At 61.1% G+C, this 19326-nt stretch overlaps 2 protein-coding genes across 2 annotated transcripts; both read left to right on the top strand.

Moving 5' to 3' along the window:
• The first annotated feature begins 1718 nt into the window (after positions 1 to 1718).
• Positions 1719 to 7474, top strand: LOC148051665 (SUN domain-containing protein 5-like). The gene is made up of 11 exons (XM_087735491.1): positions 1719 to 2001; positions 2252 to 2336; positions 2900 to 2967; positions 3577 to 3638; positions 3840 to 3880; positions 4134 to 4227; positions 4811 to 4886; positions 5475 to 5587; positions 6194 to 6361; positions 6722 to 6811; positions 7343 to 7474. The coding sequence occupies exons 1-11, from the start codon at positions 1719 to 1721 to the stop codon at positions 7472 to 7474; spliced, it is 1212 nt and encodes a 403-aa protein (XP_087591617.1).
• Positions 7475 to 8574: 1100 nt separating this feature from the next.
• On the top strand, positions 8575 to 16556 carry LOC148051664 (sperm-associated antigen 4 protein-like). The gene is made up of 12 exons (XM_087735490.1): positions 8575 to 8580; positions 10977 to 11083; positions 11334 to 11418; positions 11962 to 12049; positions 12659 to 12720; positions 12922 to 12962; positions 13216 to 13309; positions 13893 to 13968; positions 14557 to 14669; positions 15276 to 15443; positions 15804 to 15893; positions 16425 to 16556. The coding sequence occupies exons 1-12, from the start codon at positions 8575 to 8577 to the stop codon at positions 16554 to 16556; spliced, it is 1062 nt and encodes a 353-aa protein (XP_087591616.1).
• The last annotated feature ends 2770 nt before the right edge of the window (positions 16557 to 19326 follow it).

Genomic DNA, 19326 nt, shown 5'->3' with positions numbered 1-19326 from the left:
CTCTTTGGTGTTGCCGTATCTCTGATGGCGGGTACTAAGCCCTCTGCGGAAGGGGGCATTCGGAAAAGATCTCCCCTAGGCCGTATCTTGAAACATTGGAGGAAATTGGGAGGGGAGCCTCTCACTCGAAAACAGCTTCTAGAATATGGTGACAATTGGTGGCCAATGAATAGTCTCGAAGATCAGGAAAAATGGCCAAAGAATGGAACTCTAAGATATACTACTGTAGTACAACTGATGGTACTTTGCAGGCGGGAGGGTAAATGGGATGAAGTACCATCCGTGCATTTCTTTTTCACACGAAGAAGCCACCCGGAATGGCAGAAGGAATGCGGAATAATCCCACACGATCCTCTGATCTTGGCTCTAGCAAAGGAGGGGAGGGGTAGGAATTTAAAACAATGGTGTTCTGCTTGTAGAAAATCAGCTCCTTTCGTACAAGCCCGTCTTGCCTCTTCCTGGGTTCTTCTTCTTGGCGTACAAAACGGTTCCGAAAGGAGAAACGCTGGCAGAAGCAGCTGCCCCGTGGGTTGAGAGCAAAGCCCCCGTTCCAGCAGCCTTTCTGGTTTCCCGGGGATGCCCAGGAGAGCTGGAAGCCTGCCCGGCAGCACAGGCCAGGCAGCCGCCCGGCACGGGAACGTGGCAGGGTTCGGGAGGCCCACAGGCATGGGCTCCCACCGCCCAGGAGAGCCGTGCTGCCCCAGGGGAGCCCACCGGGTCTCCCCGGCCTGCTGCGCCCTGGGGAGCCCCAGTGTGACGTCAGAGCCACCACTGTGAGGTCAGAGCTGGCCGCCCGCACAGCCCTGTGGCGCGCGGGCAAGGAGCCCACAGCTGCCGTGTGGCTCTTGCCCTGGGCAGGCGCGCTCCTGCTGTGGGGCAGCGTGGGGCTGCTGCCGGAGCTGTTTTTGCCTGGGCAGGCCACACTGCTGGGGCTGAGGGGGAAGAGCGGAGCGGGGCGCCTGCCTTTGCCCAGAGATGGCGAGGAGCAAGGCCCCCGAGAGAAGACGCCAAGGGCCCTCCCAAGGCTCCTTGGGGAACGAGGCTGGCCAACAGCCGGCAGGGGAGGCAGCGGGGCCGAGCCGCTGCCAGACGAGTAGGTACGAAGCCTGGCATCTGCCCGGGGCATCAGGCTGGGCTGGTAGCAGGGACGTGGCCTAGCACGGTCAGCGCGGTGCGGAGCAGCCTGGGGAAGCCGACAGAAGTTTTCTGAAGAAGAGCCCCGTGGCTTGCGAAGCCCCCCTTCTGTGGGGACGGGTCTCGGCGGAAAGCCTGCCTCACTCTCCCAGCCAAAAGGCAGTGTGCAGCAGGGGCTTTTGGGGAGGCGGTAGCCTCGTGCTGCAGGGTCGGAGCCCAGCCCTGCTGCACGGGGCGCTTTTGGTGCACGGGGAGGCCAAGCCCCTGGGGCCTGAGACTGGCCCCCTCGGGACGCTGAGGCGCGATCCTGCCTGGCTGATGGGAGCAGCTGTGCGGCGCAGAGAGGGGTCGGGAGACCTGGGAGTGCCCAGGGAAGAGGTGGGGGGGGCCGTGGCGGGGGACAGCAGCCCGTGCCCCCTCTGCGAACGGCCACTGGGAGGTGTCTGCCGCGGGGCAGGTTGGGGCCAGGGGCCAGGGAGCAGGGAGGGACGGGCTGAGAATCGCGCTGTGCTGCCGGCTGGGCTTCCCGAGGCGCGGGTCTGCTGCTGCCAGCTTGCTCCCACTGCAGGCCTGTAAAGCAAAGGATGGGGAAAGGAGAGGGGGGGCCCGCTGGGAGCAGCCCAGCTGTGCTGGCCTCTCTCGCTGCTGCTGGGACAGCCCGTCCTCTGGCAAGGGCCGCCGCTCAGGCTACTCCTGCCCGCCTCGGCTCCCGCGGCGTGGGGACGGTGGGCAACGGGCACTTGTCTTTTTCCTCCGACAGGAACCTCGGCACGGAGGTGGAGCTGGGGATACTCTCTTCCATGTCAGCTCCCGGCTCAGCCACTCAAGGGCCTGCCAAGTGGCGCGACAAGGCCACAGAAATTGCAAGTAAGCTCAGCACTGCTGCTTGCCGTGACCTCCTCGGGGCTGAACTTGGAGAGCTGCGCTGCGCTGGAGCTCTGGCCAAACGTCACAGGCGGCAGGAGAAGTGCAGGCTGCCCTGCTCTTTGCCCCAGGGAGGGAGTGTGTCGGACACGGTGCCCGCCTCCCCGCAGGCAGCTGCGACACGCGGGGCTGGGCATCCTAGAGAAGAGACCTCAAGAGGCAGGCCTAACTTTTCTCTGCTTTCCTTGCGCAGGGACAGCCTTCAGCCTTACTTGCCATCCGGCAGGCGACCTTCTCTCCCCGTGGAGACGTCTGCTGAGGACGTGCATCTCCGCCGCGTACGTATTACATCACGTTTCTGCTGTGGACGGGGGAGAGAAAGGGGATGTCTGAGGGCCGGTGCAAGCCAAGGGGAGAGCAGAGGGTGTTCCCCAGGCAGCAGCCCAGGGCTCCCAGTCGGGCGCCCAAGCTGGGGCGCTGCTCGTGCTGTGGCCGTTCTCAGGGAGAGGCAAGAGCAAAGCCCCTCGGCACCCCTAAGAGAGAGCTGTGTGATCGCAAGTGAGAACAGGCCTGCTTTCTCAGCCCAAGAGAGAGCAAGGTCCCCACCAGAAAGACTGCTGAAAAGCAGTCTTCATTTGCTCGGCCTCTTTACTTCCCTGCATAATTTTCAGTCCCTTTGGGATGCTGCTTCTGGAGCCCTTCCCCTGGGCGAGATCTGCCGGCAGTGTTGAACGGTGTGGACAGAAATCGTCTTCCTCCTGGGCGCTGCTCTGGCAGCTCTCTGGCAGCAGGAGGCTTCCAAAAGGCTGGCTTTCCGGCCTGAAAAGGGAACTCCACCGGGGGAGGGCTTTGCCCAAGACTTGGAGCATTGGCAGCCACAGGACTCCCTCCTCTTTTGCAGGCAAAAGATGGCCCTGCAGAAGAAGAGGATCTTCCACGTCGTCTTCTTGTGGCTCCCCGTGGCTCTTGGTGAGTTTGCATGAGCAGACACCTGAGAGCGACAGCCAGGCTGTGCTGCATGCCAGCTTTCAGCTGGCCAGCTTTCCTTTTGGGCCGCTCTGGGCGGAAACTCCCATGGCCCAAGCGCTTCCCGACTACGGCCTGCACTGGGACTGCCTTTTGGACTGCCAGTAAGACTGGGAGCCTCCCAGCCATGCTGCTGCTCTGGCCACTGGACCACAGGGCTTGCTTAGTCTGCAAGTCCGCGAGAGAAGGGCGTAGCTACTTCCAAGCCTGAAGTGGGGATTCCCAGAGGGGAGGGGCCGTGCAGGGGGACCCATGGGGAGGTACCTCTCCTAGCCCATGCAGCCTGGTCTCGGGGCTCCCCGAAGCAGCGAGGGGAAGCGGGGAATAGCTCTGGGGCACTGAGCACACCTGAGGCTCACGGCTGCGCAGTCCCCTCCAGCCTGGGCCGATGGCTTCCGGCCAGAGGCGCGTCCTCTCTCCGCACCCCACCTTCCCCACCTCCTCAGCTCACCTGCTGCCCCACCCCTAAGGCAACAGGCAGCAGACAACGCCACTGCAGGCATCGCTAGCGACCCCAGTAAAATAACTCTCTCTTGATGATGTGAATTGCAGCTGGTGTTTACTGCGGGACCTCACTGCCAGGGTGGACAATGCGGACAAAGGCACTGCTAGAGGTCGGTGACTCCTCTGCCACAGGCACCTCCTGCAACACAGCACTGCTGAGAGCGGCTGGAGAAATCACGGGCTCTCCTGCTGCCACGCAGGCTGACCCAAAGAAGCAGCAGCTTGTGCCGAGTCTTCCTAGGGAAGCCTCTCCTGGGAAGCCCCGGCGGCTCTGGTAGCGGATGCTCGAACCGAGCCTTTTTCCCTTTCAGGAGCTGGCCCTTGTGTCTGCAGAAGACCTGAAGACCCTGCGGTAAGAGACGTTTCCGGAGCTGGAATTGCTTCTGTGCAGAAGCGTCAGCCGCCCTCGTGCTCCCTGCACTCCTTTTGCTAACAGCCAGGGCTCCCATACCTCCTACCTGCCTTTGCCTTCTGCTCAAACTGGTGTGGAAGGGAAGCACGCGCAAAGCAGGGAAAGCACACGTGTCTCTCCTTCTTGCCGAGCTGAGACGCTCCCCAGAGGGGACGGGCCGCTCTCTGACAAGATCTGCTTTCCTGTCATGCAGGAACTTTTGCGTTTCCTTGGCGGAGCATAGCCAGAAGATGCAGCTTCTGACGGAGGAGGTGGCTCAACTGAGGGCAGAGATCAGCAGGGCAAAGGTGATGCTGCGTTTTGGGGAAGGAGGCTTGGCTGGGCAGAACCCCCGAGAAAGCACTCCTTGGGCTTGTTGGTGGGGTCGCACTGCTGACTGCAGCAACCCAGCCTTTGCCCCAGGGCCTTGCTGGGTGAGCTGCTGCGCTGCACAGGCCCTTCTCCAGGCCCACTTTAAGCAGGCTGCTTCAGGCAGCACAGGACTCCCGACAGCCTTCCCTTGGCACGCCGGCACTCTGGCTCCTCTGGCTGGGCTCCTGAGGCAGGGATGAGACCCAGGCACGCTCACGGGGCCAGCCGTCGCTTGCAGGGCCCGAGCCCATCTCCCCGCTGACGGGCAGAGCGTGGAGGGTGGGGACGAGGGCGTGGGGACCCTCGTCAGCCCACCTGCCGGCCATGGCCGCGGCCGCGGACACAGATTCTCTTCCTCACTCCTCGTGGCTCACGTCAGCAGCAGCGAGTCTTGCAGCTCTGTGGACAAGGCTTGCCTTGCCTTTCTGACACTGACCCTTTGCCTCTGCCGGCGCTAGCAGCCACGCTGAGCTGCCCGCTGATGTGGTCCTTTTCTGTGTTCCTTTATGGCGTTCCCAGGAAGTGAACCAGGCAGCGTCCCACATGGCTTCGGAAGTCTCCGTCGAGATGTCTGACTGGGCCCTGAAAAGCTCTGGTATGGACACAAGCAGCCCAGTCTCCTTGCCCTGCGCTTGCCTGGAGCACTCCCCAAAGAAGCCTGTGCTCCGGGCGCCGCTCTCCAAAGTGGGGGAGCTTCAGTGCTTCCTGGGGTCCAAGAGCAAGGCTGTGGCACAGTGGCTCTCTCAGACTCCCTCCCAGTCCTGCCCTCGGCCTCCGCACAGGGGCCTCGGCACGGGTGCCTCCGCCGCTGCCCCCGCCCGTGTTCCCGTGCTCTTGGAAGGGCTCTCTTCCTCTCCGCTGCCTTCGAAGAGGGAATGGCTGGGCCATCCTTTGCTGCCCATGCCGCAAGCCCTCACTTTTGGTCTGCTGTCATTGACGTGGGCGCCCGCCGTCTCCCAGAACCCTCAGACCTTCTCCTCGTGGCGCTGTGAGAGACGCAGTCACCACCAGGCACGTGGCTGCCGTCATTCCCCTGTGCAGCTGGGCACCCCCAGCAGCGTGGGGAGGAGGAGAGGACTGACAGACGTGGAGCTGGCCGGCAGCATCAGAAATACTGTCTGAGCACCGAGTGCTCCTAGAATGTGCCCTCTTCCAGTAGTCACCTGCTCTCCCTCCCTTCCAGGTGCCACCATCGACATGCAGAGAACTTCCGAGACCTACATCTGCAAAGAGACCTGGGGCTGCAGGCTTTTGTGGCTCTTGTGCGCTGCCAAGCCTCCCGACACTATTTTGCAGGTATCCTAGCAGAACTCCTCAGGGAAGGTTTCCTGCCTCCCTCTGAAGTTGAGGACCGACCTCAGGGGCTCTCCCCTCGCTCCAGTGGCACTGCTCAAGCCCACAGTGTTGCTCAGGTTCCCGAAAGCAAAGCTCCAACACAGGGCTGGGCTTGCTAGCAATCAGCGCTTCCCCTCCGGAGGGGAATGGAGCTGAACGGAGCCAAACTGCTGCACCTCGCCCACAGTGCTCTGCCCCAGCTGGGTGAAAGACTTTCTCCCTGGTGACCCCGTTTCCACGCCCATCCCTAAGAGCGCCTTTTTGGGGCTGGCAGGCGGGAGGTGGGGGGTGCCCTGCAGAGCCACTGGGCAGAGAGGTGTTTCTGCTAGGCCCTGACTGGGACGCTTTCAGAACCGCTGTTCTCCTCTGCCCCATAATCCTGAGGGCCCCCTTTCAGTCAGGCAGGGACGAAGGCCTCCTGCTTCTGTCCATTTCCTCCCACGCGCCTCCTTTGCAAGCCAAAATAGACCCCACGGACACAACGGCGCCTACGCTTCAAGCTACGCGCGCCGTTGTGTTGGCCCCAACACTCTCTCACTCTTCCTTGCTCTCGCGTTCTGCTTGCAGCCGGATGTTTCCCCAGGAAACTGCTGGCCTTTACAAGGGCATCAGGGCCAGGTGGTCATCAGGTTGCCAGCACGCGTCCATCTGACTGCCGTCACTGTGCAGCACATCTCCAAAGAAGTCTCTCCAGATGGGACCGTCACCAGCGCCCCCAGAGACGTCGCTGTCTTTGTGAGTCTCTGCTGGGCGCTTCTGGCGGGGATCTGGCCCTGGGGGAAAGCCATGGCAGCGTCTTGCTTGCTTTTGTGTGTCCTCTGAGCTTTGCATCCTGCTCTCTCCTGAGCACTGCACGGCCCTAGCGGGACACTTCAAGGCCTCTAGGGGTTTCATCCCTCTTGAGACTTGTTCGGGACAAGCACCTCAGGGTTCCTGAGCAGAAGTCAAGGCCGAGACTGAGCTCCACCATAGCGAGTGCTAGCCTACTGCTAGAGCCCCAGGAGAGGGTGGGGAGATAGCAGGGCTGATCCCGCACCTCCGTCCCCTCTTTGTGGGGACGAGTCTGAGCTGCTCTCCTTCTGCTTTGCCCCTGAGGGAGTGGATGCGGACGGAGAAGAGGAAACTCTCCTTGGGACGTTCACGTACAACGTGGCAAAGGAGCCCATGCAGACCTTCCCTCTGAAGGTACGGTCCACGCGCAGGGGCAAGGTGCCGGGGAGCAAACCAGGTTTGCCTGCAAGTCCATGGCAGGAAGAGCGTGAAGGCTTTCTCCCTGGGCCGAGGGACAGTGTCCTCTCCTCCCAGCACAGCGTGCCCCTTCTCTCCCCGTGCTCTCACGCCTGCCAGGAGGAAAGCAGGCAGAGCAGACAGCGGGAGCTTGGTGGGGTTGCACAGCAGCCGCCCCACGCGCAGGAGCACCTCCCCGGCCTCTCTGCCAGCACAGAGCAAGCAGCAGAGGGAACGGGCAGAGGGCAGGGAGGCTGAGCCCCAGCAGGGCCGGCATGCAGAGGCTGCCAGCTGCCTTCCCCCTTCCCGTCTCCCCAGCCTCCCCAGCAGCCCCGGTACCAGCAGCGAGCCTCAGCTTTCCGCAGCCGCTCCCACCCACTTTCAGGAGCTCGTTCCTGAGCAGGAGCAGGGCTGGCAGGGGGAGACACCTTCATCGCATTGTCGCTCCTAACAAACACCCCCGCTTCCTTTTCCCGCTTTTCTTGCCAGAACGCGCCGCTTCCCAGAGCCTTTGCCCGTGTCAAACTTCTGGTGAAGAGCAACTGGGGAAACCCAGCGTACACCTGCATTTATCGAGTGCAGGTTCACGGGAAGATGGCAAAACCCGAAAGCCTCGCCTGAAACCAGAGGAAAAAGAGAAGGGCATAGAGAAGAGAGCAGCAGAAGGGGAAGGAAGAAAAAAATAAAAAAGATGTGGCACTTCAGATTGGTGCAGAAGATCTGTCTCCAAAGCGGGGTGCGCAAGAAGGCCCTCTGGGGGAGGGCGGGAGCGTGTGGGAAGCGTTAGGACTTCTCCTGAATTTTTTCTTCAACCTGAGGAAGGCAGTAAGCACTCCTAAGGTTTACTCCAGAGAGGAGAGGCCCAGCCTGGCACCGCTCCTTCTCCCGCCACCCCGGCAGGCTCCGCAAGTGGCACCAGCCCAGGGCAGGCAGAGGGGCCCGGCTGCAGTTTACAACTGCCGCAGGAGCAGACGGAACCGTTTGGCCTAGCACCTTCCCAGCATCCCGGCTGTCGGTTTGTCGGTTACCCCGCGGTTTCTGTGAAAGGGGTGTGGGGAGCCTGTCTGAGTGGCCTGTGGGAAACCCCCCCGTTCCTCGGCCCATCAACGTCCCCGCTCTAGAGCTCGCTGCTCTCTGTCGGGGCTCCTTTTGTGTCCCATTGATTAGTGTCGACGGGGAATTTTCCAGCGTTTGGCCCCTGGTTATTCTCCCCTTGGCATTGGGACGACCCCGACCCGTCTTTCCTCTTGACGGACCACCGTCTCTGCGCTTCCCGGAAAGGCTGTGCGGTTCTGCAGCCCTTGCGCTGTTCCCGTCATGGGCTCCCCCATCTAACACTCGAGGCCCCTCGGTCCCCCAGTGCTGCATTTTGCAACACTTGGCTGTTCCCTCCCGCTGTTGCTATCATGGGCATCGTGTCCTGGGCTACAACGCCTTCTCCGCTAAGGACATCGCGGGCAGCCACTCGGAAAGCTCCTCCAAAGGATTCCAGGGATGGGGAGGGTTAGAAGCCCGTCTTCCTGGCAGCTGTCTAACAGCAGGGAGTATTGGGAGGGGGTCAGGGTGGCAGGAGCATTCCCTGGGGGGTGCTGGAGGCTGCCAAGGGGTTCCTGAGAGATGGGGCTGGGGAGTGGGCATCCCCGCTTGCTTTTGGGGTTCTCCTGCTGCTGCAAATGGTTTCTAAAGCTAAGCAGAAAGGGCAATTTGCCCATTAGCTTTGCATGACGGTAGGCACCTTAGGTGGGACCATCCCCCGTGCATCCAGCGCTGTAATAAAGAGAATGCCTGCTTCTCGATGCTACATTGCTGTGAAGAGGTTGATTCCCCATTTCGGTGACAGTTTGGGCGACCCAGATGGGACTCTGCTTCTGAATCTCAACGCATCCGCGGCATCGCAGGACCCCCAGCCGGCTCCGAGGGATTCTCGGGAAGAACCTCGGAAGCGCGGACCGAAGAGCTCTGAGCAGGACCCCTGGCAAGGTAAAGGCATTCCTTTTCGGATTGAAAGGGCGGTTGCCTGCCCGTCAGGCGCGGCGAAGGCCTCGCAGGGTTGGCCTGTAAAGGTACCTAAGGGAAGGATTGGATCCTATCGGGCCAAAGTCCCTAGGACAGCTGTGTCTGGAAACCTTTGGCCAAAGGGGTGGGTTGGAGTCCCACTGAGGGTAATCTAGGGGTTCGAGTCCCCTTCTGGGGAATGCCTCTGACTAGTTTGTGCAAAGTGATGGTCTCTCTCTTTGGTGTTGCCGTATCTCTGATGGCGGGTACTAAGCCCTCTGCGGAAGGGGGCATTCGGAAAAGATCTCCCCTAGGCCGTATCTTGAAACATTGGAGGAAATTGGGAGGGGAGCCTCTCACTCGAAAACAGCTTCTAGAATATGGTGACAATTGGTGGCCAATGAATAGTCTCGAAGATCAGGAAAAATGGCCAAAGAATGGAACTCTAAGATATACTACTGTAGTACAACTGATGGTACTTTGCAGGCGGGAGGGTAAATGGGATGAAGTACCATCCGTGCATTTCTTTTTCACACGAAGAAGCCACCCGGAATGGCAGAAGGAATGCGGAATAATCCCACACGATCCTCTGATCTTGGCTCTAGCAAAGGAGGGGAGGGGTAGGAATTTAAAACAATGGTGTTCTGCTTGTAGAAAATCAGCTCCTTTCGTACAAGCCCGTCTTGCCTCTTCCTGGGTTCTTCTTCTTGGCGTACAAAACGGTTCCGAAAGGAGAAACGCTGGCAGAAGCAGCTGCCCCGTGGGTTGAGAGCAAAGCCCCCGTTCCAGCAGCCTTTCTGGTTTCCCGGGGATGCCCAGGAGAGCTGGAAGCCTGCCCGGCAGCACAGGCCAGGCAGCCGCCCGGCACGGGAACGTGGCAGGGTTCGGGAGGCCCACAGGCATGGGCTCCCACCGCCCAGGAGAGCCGTGCTGCCCCAGGGGAGCCCACCGGGTCTCCCCGGCCTGCTGCGCCCTGGGGAGCCCCAGTGTGACGTCAGAGCCACCACTGTGAGGTCAGAGCTGGCCGCCCGCACAGCCCTGTGGCGCGCGGGCAAGGAGCCCACAGCTGCCGTGTGGCTCTTGCCCTGGGCAGGCGCGCTCCTGCTGTGGGGCAGCGTGGGGCTGCTGCCGGAGCTGTTTTTGCCTGGGCAGGCCACACTGCTGGGGCTGAGGGGGAAGAGCGGAGCGGGGCGCCTGCCTTTGCCCAGAGATGGCGAGGAGCAAGGCCCCCGAGAGAAGACGCCAAGGGCCCTCCCAAGGCTCCTTGGGGAACGAGGCTGGCCAACAGCCGGCAGGGGAGGCAGCGGGGCCGAGCCGCTGCCAGACGAGTAGGTACGAAGCCTGGCATCTGCCCGGGGCATCAGGCTGGGCTGGTAGCAGGGACGTGGCCTAGCACGGTCAGCGCGGTGCGGAGCAGCCTGGGGAAGCCGACAGAAGTTTTCTGAAGAAGAGCCCCGTGGCTTGCGAAGCCCCCCTTCTGTGGGGACGGGTCTCGGCGGAAAGCCTGCCTCACTCTCCCAGCCAAAAGGCAGTGTGCAGCAGGGGCTTTTGGGGAGGCGGTAGCCTCGTGCTGCAGGGTCGGAGCCCAGCCCTGCTGCACGGGGCGCTTTTGGTGCACGGGGAGGCCAAGCCCCTGGGGCCTGAGACTGGCCCCCTCGGGACGCTGAGGCGCGATCCTGCCTGGCTGATGGGAGCAGCTGTGCGGCGCAGAGAGGGGTCGGGAGACCTGGGAGTGCCCAGGGAAGAGGTGGGGGGGGCCGTGGCGGGGGACAGCAGCCCGTGCCCCCTCTGCGAACGGCCACTGGGAGGTGTCTGCCGCGGGGCAGGTTGGGGCCAGGGGCCAGGGAGCAGGGAGGGACGGGCTGAGAATCGCGCTGTGCTGCCGGCTGGGCTTCCCGAGGCGCGGGTCTGCTGCTGCCAGCTTGCTCCCACTGCAGGCCTGTAAAGCAAAGGATGGGGAAAGGAGAGGGGGGCCCGCTGGGAGCAGCCCAGCTGTGCTGGCCTCTCTCGCTGCTGCTGGGACAGCCCGTCCTCTGGCAAGGGCCGCCGCTCAGGCTACTCCTGCCCGCCTCGGCTCCCGCGGCGTGGGGACGGTGGGCAACGGGCACTTGTCTTTTTCCTCCGACAGGAACCTCGGCACGGAGGTGGAGCTGGGGATACTCTCTTCCATGTCAGCTCCCGGCTCAGCCACTCAAGGGCCTGCCAAGTGGCGCGACAAGGCCACAGAAATTGCAAGTAAGCTCAGCACTGCTGCTTGCCGTGACCTCCTCGGGGCTGAACTTGGAGAGCTGCGCTGCGCTGGAGCTCTGGCCAAACGTCACAGGCGGCAGGAGAAGTGCAGGCTGCCCTGCTCTTTGCCCCAGGGAGGGAGTGTGTCGGACACGGTGCCCGCCTCCCCGCAGGCAGCTGCGACACGCGGGGCTGGGCATCCTAGAGAAGAGACCTCAAGAGGCAGGCCTAACTTTTCTCTGCTTTCCTTGCGCAGGGACAGCCTTCAGCCTTACTTGCCATCCGGCAGGCGACCTTCTCTCCCCGTGGAGACGTCTGCTGAGGACGTGCATCTCCGCCGCGTACGTATTACATCACGTTTCTGCTGTGGACGGGGGAGAGAAAGGGGATGTCTGAGGGCCGGTGCAAGCCAAGGGGAGAGCAGAGGGTGTTCCCCAGGCAGCAGCCCAGGGCTCCCAGTCGGGCGCCCAAGCTGGGGCGCTGCTCGTGCTGTGGCCGTTCTCAGGGAGAGGCAAGAGCAAAGCCCCTCGGCACCCCTAAGAGAGAGCTGTGTGATCGCAAGTGAGAACAGGCCTGCTTTCTCAGCCCAAGAGAGAGCAAGGTCCCCACCAGAAAGACTGCTGAAAAGCAGTCTTCATTTGCTCGGCCTCTTTACTTCCCTGCATAATTTTCAGTCCCTTTGGGATGCTGCTTCTGGAGCCCTTCCCCTGGGCGAGATCTGCCGGCAGTGTTGAACGGTGTGGACAGAAATCGTCTTCCTCCTGGGCGCTGCTCTGGCAGCTCTCTGGCAGCAGGAGGCTTCCAAAAGGCTGGCTTTCCGGCCTGAAAAGGGAACTCCACCGGGGGAGGGCTTTGCCCAAGACTTGGAGCATTGGCAGCCACAGGACTCCCTCCTCTTTTGCAGGCAAAAGATGGCCCTGCAGAAGAAGAGGATCTTCCACGTCGTCTTCTTGTGGCTCCCCGTGGCTCTTGGTGAGTTTGCATGAGCAGACACCTGAGAGCGACAGCCAGGCTGTGCTGCATGCCAGCTTTCAGCTGGCCAGCTTTCCTTTTGGGCCGCTCTGGGCGGAAACTCCCATGGCCCAAGCGCTTCCCGACTACGGCCTGCACTGGGACTGCCTTTTGGACTGCCAGTAAGACTGGGAGCCTCCCAGCCATGCTGCTGCTCTGGCCACTGGACCACAGGGCTTGCTTAGTCTGCAAGTCCGCGAGAGAAGGGCGTAGCTACTTCCAAGCCTGAAGTGGGGATTCCCAGAGGGGAGGGGCCGTGCAGGGGGACCCATGGGGAGGTACCTCTCCTAGCCCATGCAGCCTGGTCTCGGGGCTCCCCGAAGCAGCGAGGGGAAGCGGGGAATAGCTCTGGGGCACTGAGCACACCTGAGGCTCACGGCTGCGCAGTCCCCTCCAGCCTGGGCCGATGGCTTCCGGCCAGAGGCGCGTCCTCTCTCCGCACCCCACCTTCCCCACCTCCTCAGCTCACCTGCTGCCCCACCCCTAAGGCAACAGGCAGCAGACAACGCCACTGCAGGCATCGCTAGCGACCCCAGTAAAATAACTCTCTCTTGATGATGTGAATTGCAGCTGGTGTTTACTGCGGGACCTCACTGCCAGGGTGGACAATGCGGACAAAGGCACTGCTAGAGGTCGGTGACTCCTCTGCCACAGGCACCTCCTGCAACACAGCACTGCTGAGAGCGGCTGGAGAAATCACGGGCTCTCCTGCTGCCACGCAGGCTGACCCAAAGAAGCAGCAGCTTGTGCCGAGTCTTCCTAGGGAAGCCTCTCCTGGGAAGCCCCGGCGGCTCTGGTAGCGGATGCTCGAACCGAGCCTTTTTCCCTTTCAGGAGCTGGCCCTTGTGTCTGCAGAAGACCTGAAGACCCTGCGGTAAGAGACGTTTCCGGAGCTGGAATTGCTTCTGTGCAGAAGCGTCAGCCGCCCTCGTGCTCCCTGCACTCCTTTTGCTAACAGCCAGGGCTCCCATACCTCCTACCTGCCTTTGCCTTCTGCTCAAACTGGTGTGGAAGGGAAGCACGCGCAAAGCAGGGAAAGCACACGTGTCTCTCCTTCTTGCCGAGCTGAGACGCTCCCCAGAGGGGACGGGCCGCTCTCTGACAAGATCTGCTTTCCTGTCATGCAGGAACTTTTGCGTTTCCTTGGCGGAGCATAGCCAGAAGATGCAGCTTCTGACGGAGGAGGTGGCTCAACTGAGGGCAGAGATCAGCAGGGCAAAGGTGATGCTGCGTTTTGGGGAAGGAGGCTTGGCTGGGCAGAACCCCCGAGAAAGCACTCCTTGGGCTTGTTGGTGGGGTCGCACTGCTGACTGCAGCAACCCAGCCTTTGCCCCAGGGCCTTGCTGGGTGAGCTGCTGCGCTGCACAGGCCCTTCTCCAGGCCCACTTTAAGCAGGCTGCTTCAGGCAGCACAGGACTCCCGACAGCCTTCCCTTGGCACGCCGGCACTCTGGCTCCTCTGGCTGGGCTCCTGAGGCAGGGATGAGACCCAGGCACGCTCACGGGGCCAGCCGTCGCTTGCAGGGCCCGAGCCCATCTCCCCGCTGACGGGCAGAGCGTGGAGGGTGGGGACGAGGGCGTGGGGACCCTCGTCAGCCCACCTGCCGGCCATGGCCGCGGCCGCGGACACAGATTCTCTTCCTCACTCCTCGTGGCTCACGTCAGCAGCAGCGAGTCTTGCAGCTCTGTGGACAAGGCTTGCCTTGCCTTTCTGACACTGACCCTTTGCCTCTGCCGGCGCTAGCAGCCACGCTGAGCTGCCCGCTGATGTGGTCCTTTTCTGTGTTCCTTTATGGCGTTCCCAGGAAGTGAACCAGGCAGCGTCCCACATGGCTTCGGAAGTCTCCGTCGAGATGTCTGACTGGGCCCTGAAAAGCTCTGGTATGGACACAAGCAGCCCAGTCTCCTTGCCCTGCGCTTGCCTGGAGCACTCCCCAAAGAAGCCTGTGCTCCGGGCGCCGCTCTCCAAAGTGGGGGAGCTTCAGTGCTTCCTGGGGTCCAAGAGCAAGGCTGTGGCACAGTGGCTCTCTCAGACTCCCTCCCAGTCCTGCCCTCGGCCTCCGCACAGGGGCCTCGGCACGGGTGCCTCCGCCGCTGCCCCCGCCCGTGTTCCCGTGCTCTTGGAAGGGCTCTCTTCCTCTCCGCTGCCTTCGAAGAGGGAATGGCTGGGCCATCCTTTGCTGCCCATGCCGCAAGCCCTCACTTTTGGTCTGCTGTCATTGACGTGGGCGCCCGCCGTCTCCCAGAACCCTCAGACCTTCTCCTCGTGGCGCTGTGAGAGACGCAGTCACCACCAGGCACGTGGCTGCCGTCATTCCCCTGTGCAGCTGGGCACCCCCAGCAGCGTGGGGAGGAGGAGAGGACTGACAGACGTGGAGCTGGCCGGCAGCATCAGAAATACTGTCTGAGCACCGAGTGCTCCTAGAATGTGCCCTCTTCCAGTAGTCACCTGCTCTCCCTCCCTTCCAGGTGCCACCATCGACATGCAGAGAACTTCCGAGACCTACATCTGCAAAGAGACCTGGGGCTGCAGGCTTTTGTGGCTCTTGTGCGCTGCCAAGCCTCCCGACACTATTTTGCAGGTATCCTAGCAGAACTCCTCAGGGAAGGTTTCCTGCCTCCCTCTGAAGTTGAGGACCGACCTCAGGGGCTCTCCCCTCGCTCCAGTGGCACTGCTCAAGCCCACAGTGTTGCTCAGGTTCCCGAAAGCAAAGCTCCAACACAGGGCTGGGCTTGCTAGCAATCAGCGCTTCCCCTCCGGAGGGGAATGGAGCTGAACGGAGCCAAACTGCTGCACCTCGCCCACAGTGCTCTGCCCCAGCTGGGTGAAAGACTTTCTCCCTGGTGACCCCGTTTCCACGCCCATCCCTAAGAGCGCCTTTTTGGGGCTGGCAGGCGGGAGGTGGGGGGTGCCCTGCAGAGCCACTGGGCAGAGAGGTGTTTCTGCTAGGCCCTGACTGGGACGCTTTCAGAACCGCTGTTCTCCTCTGCCCCATAATCCTGAGGGCCCCCTTTCAGTCAGGCAGGGACGAAGGCCTCCTGCTTCTGTCCATTTCCTCCCACGCGCCTCCTTTGCAAGCCAAAATAGACCCCACGGACACAACGGCGCCTACGCTTCAAGCTACGCGCGCCGTTGTGTTGGCCCCAACACTCTCTCACTCTTCCTTGCTCTCGCGTTCTGCTTGCAGCCGGATGTTTCCCCAGGAAACTGCTGGCCTTTACAAGGGCATCAGGGCCAGGTGGTCATCAGGTTGCCAGCACGCGTCCATCTGACTGCCGTCACTGTGCAGCACATCTCCAAAGAAGTCTCTCCAGATGGGACCGTCACCAGCGCCCCCAGAGACGTCGCTGTCTTTGTGAGTCTCTGCTGGGCGCTTCTGGCGGGGATCTGGCCCTGGGGGAAAGCCATGGCAGCGTCTTGCTTGCTTTTGTGTGTCCTCTGAGCTTTGCATCCTGCTCTCTCCTGAGCACTGCACGGCCCTAGCGGGACACTTCAAGGCCTCTAGGGGTTTCATCCCTCTTGAGACTTGTTCGGGACAAGCACCTCAGGGTTCCTGAGCAGAAGTCAAGGCCGAGACTGAGCTCCACCATAGCGAGTGCTAGCCTACTGCTAGAGCCCCAGGAGAGGGTGGGGAGATAGCAGGGCTGATCCCGCACCTCCGTCCCCTCTTTGTGGGGACGAGTCTGAGCTGCTCTCCTTCTGCTTTGCCCCTGAGGGAGTGGATGCGGACGGAGAAGAGGAAACTCTCCTTGGGACGTTCACGTACAACGTGGCAAAGGAGCCCATGCAGACCTTCCCTCTGAAGGTACGGTCCACGCGCAGGGGCAAGGTGCCGGGGAGCAAACCAGGTTTGCCTGCAAGTCCATGGCAGGAAGAGCGTGAAGGCTTTCTCCCTGGGCCGAGGGACAGTGTCCTCTCCTCCCAGCACAGCGTGCCCCTTCTCTCCCCGTGCTCTCACGCCTGCCAGGAGGAAAGCAGGCAGAGCAGACAGCGGGAGCTTGGTGGGGTTGCACAGCAGCCGCCCCACGCGCAGGAGCACCTCCCCGGCCTCTCTGCCAGCACAGAGCAAGCAGCAGAGGGAACGGGCAGAGGGCAGGGAGGCTGAGCCCCAGCAGGGCCGGCATGCAGAGGCTGCCAGCTGCCTTCCCCCTTCCCGTCTCCCCAGCCTCCCCAGCAGCCCCGGTACCAGCAGCGAGCCTCAGCTTTCCGCAGCCGCTCCCACCCACTTTCAGGAGCTCGTTCCTGAGCAGGAGCAGGGCTGGCAGGGGGAGACACCTTCATCGCATTGTCGCTCCTAACAAACACCCCCGCTTCCTTTTCCCGCTTTTCTTGCCAGAACGCGCCGCTTCCCAGAGCCTTTGCCCGTGTCAAACTTCTGGTGAAGAGCAACTGGGGAAACCCAGCGTACACCTGCATTTATCGAGTGCAGGTTCACGGGAAGATGGCAAAACCCGAAAGCCTCGCCTGAAACCAGAGGAAAAAGAGAAGGGCATAGAGAAGAGAGCAGCAGAAGGGGAAGGAAGAAAAAAATAAAAAAGATGTGGCACTTCAGATTGGTGCAGAAGATCTGTCTCCAAAGCGGGGTGCGCAAGAAGGCCCTCTGGGGGGAGGGCGGGAGCGTGTGGGAAGCGTTAGGACTTCTCCTGAATTTTTTCTTCAACCTGAGGAAGGCAGTAAGCACTCCTAAGGTTTACTCCAGAGAGGAGAGGCCCAGCCTGGCACCGCTCCTTCTCCCGCCACCCCGGCAGGCTCCGCAAGTGGCACCAGCCCAGGGCAGGCAGAGGGGCCCGGCTGCAGTTTACAACTGCCGCAGGAGCAGACGGAACCGTTTGGCCTAGCACCTTCCCAGCATCCCGGCTGTCGGTTTGTCGGTTACCCCGCGGTTTCTGTGAAAGGGGTGTGGGGAGCCTGTCTGAGTGGCCTGTGGGAAACCCCCCCGTTCCTCGGCCCATCAACGTCCCCGCTCTAGAGCTCGCTGCTCTCTGTCGGGGCTCCTTTTGTGTCCCATTGATTAGTGTCGACGGGGAATTTTCCAGCGTTTGGCCCCTGGTTATTCTCCCCTTGGCATTGGGACGACCCCGACCCGTCTTTCCTCTTGACGGACCACCGTCTCTGCGCTTCCCGGAAAGGCTGTGCGGTTCTGCAGCCCTTGCGCTGTTCCCGTCATGGGCTCCCCCATCTAACACTCGAGGCCCCTCGGTCCCCCAGTGCTGCATTTTGCAACACTTGGCTGTTCCCTCCCGCTGTTGCTATCATGGGCATCGTGTCCTGGGCTACAACGCCTTCTCCGCTAAGGACATCGCGGGCAGCCACTCGGAAAGCTCCTCCAAAGGATTCCAGGGATGGGGAGGGTTAGAAGCCCGTCTTCCTGGCAGCTGTCTAACAGCAGGGAGTATTGGGAGGGGGTCAGGGTGGCAGGAGCATTCCCTGGGGGGTGCTGGAGGCTGCCAAGGGGTTCCTGAGAGATGGGGCTGGGGAGTGGGCATCCCCGCTTGCTTTTGGGGTTCTCCTGCTGCTGCAAATGGTTTCTAAAGCTAAGCAGAAAGGGCAATTTGCCCATTAGCTTTGCATGACGGTAGGCACCTTAGGTGGGACCATCCCCCGTGCATCCAGCGCTGTAATAAAGAGAATGCCTGCTTCTCGATGCTACATTGCTGTGAAGAGGTTGATTCCCCATTTCGGTGACAGTTTGGGCGACCCAGATGGGACTCTGCTTCTGAATCTCAACGCATCCGCGGCATCGCAGGACCCCCAGCCGGCTCCGAGGGATTCTCGGGAAGAACCTCCGAAGCGCGGACCGAAGAGCTCTGAGCAGGACCCCTGGCAAGGTAAAGGCATTCCTTTTCGGATTGAAAGGGCGGTTGCCTGCCCGTCAGGCGCGGCGAAGGCCTCGCAGGGTTGGCCTGTAAAGGTACCTAAGGGAAGGATTGGATCCTATCGGGCCAAAGTCCCTAGGACAGCTGTGTCTGGAAACCTTTGGCCAAAGGGGTGGGTTGGTGTAAGGGACCGATAGAAAAAAGTGGTTTTTGTCTCGACATTGCCGCTATAGCGCCATCCAGCGTCGCGCTTTGAAAAGACCATCTTCTTTACAGCTTTGAGAAAAACAACCTCTTGCGCCTGCGCACAGACTAAAGGCGCGAAAAGAGCCGAGGCGGGGGCAAAAAAGGCGCGAAAAGAGCAGAGGCGGGGACAGCACATCCGTGGCGAACCGCATGTACGCATTTGTGAGCCGCGCATGCGTGAGCCCCTATATAAGGACCACACGTGCCCCTTGGCGGGGCGGCGGCGGCAGTGGCGCGTGAGAGACCACACCTTCTGTTCCTGCACCCTCAAACCTTCCCCCCCCACTTGGTCCCCGACGAAGCCTGAGGCCACCAGAGACCCAGCAGAATATCATCAGGACTCGAGGTGGTGGCGATAAACTCCTCCTTCTCTTTCTTTCTCTCTCCCCTATTCTTTTCCCCTCCTCCCTTGCCCTCCCTCCTCTCTCCGTTCTCTTCTCCCCTCAAATAAAAGTGAAAGGTTGTATGTCATCTGACCAATTCCAGCGTCTTAATCTCGTCCTTGGGATCGTATCGAAACCTCCCCCGACATTGGATCGGGACATTTAATTGGCATCATGGACAGGATCCTTTGAGATGAGAGTGTCATACAATCTTATGGTGTGCTGAGAGATTGTGTGTGAACGAGACGTACAAATAAGTACGAAGCGAGTGCGGAGTTCCGATCCGCGGTTCTGCTCTCCCGTGAGGGAAGCAGCCGGAGACAAACGAAGCGTAAGGAAGGAGTGGGTGTTGAGACCTTGGCACTGAAGCGTGCATACTAGTTTGTGATTTGAGCTCCTGAGGGAGGATAGGGGAAACTTGAATTTTATGCTGTGACCCCCTCAGGATGATATCCCCTTTGTAGGCTCTTCTCTGTCTCATACTAGCTTATGGTCTGGCCTCCTGGGGGAGTATAGGGGAAGCTTGAATTTTACGGTGTGACCCCCTCAGGACGATATCCCCTTTGTAGGCTTGTCTTTTTCTTGTAATAGTGTGCGGATTGGCCTCCTGGGAGCGTATAGGGGAAACTTGGTCTTTTTTAAGGTTTGACCCTCCCGGGACGAATTCCCCTTTGTAGGACATGGCCGCCCAAAAGGCAGGCGATTTTTGTGAAGAGACGGAGAGATTATATGAGTTTTTAGAAACGTACCGCTCTCGCCCCTCACCCCCAGGACAAGATTGGGCACGGGACCA

The sequence above is a fragment of the Nipponia nippon genome, unplaced genomic scaffold (assembly GCF_047370975.1).
Source record: "Nipponia nippon isolate SJK-2023a ecotype South Korea unplaced genomic scaffold, ASM4737097v1 scaffold_59, whole genome shotgun sequence".
NCBI classification, from domain to species: Eukaryota; Metazoa; Chordata; class Aves; order Pelecaniformes; family Threskiornithidae; genus Nipponia; species Nipponia nippon.
The sequence above is the reverse complement of the archived record's forward strand: the minus strand, read 5'-3'. Positions and strand labels throughout refer to the sequence as shown.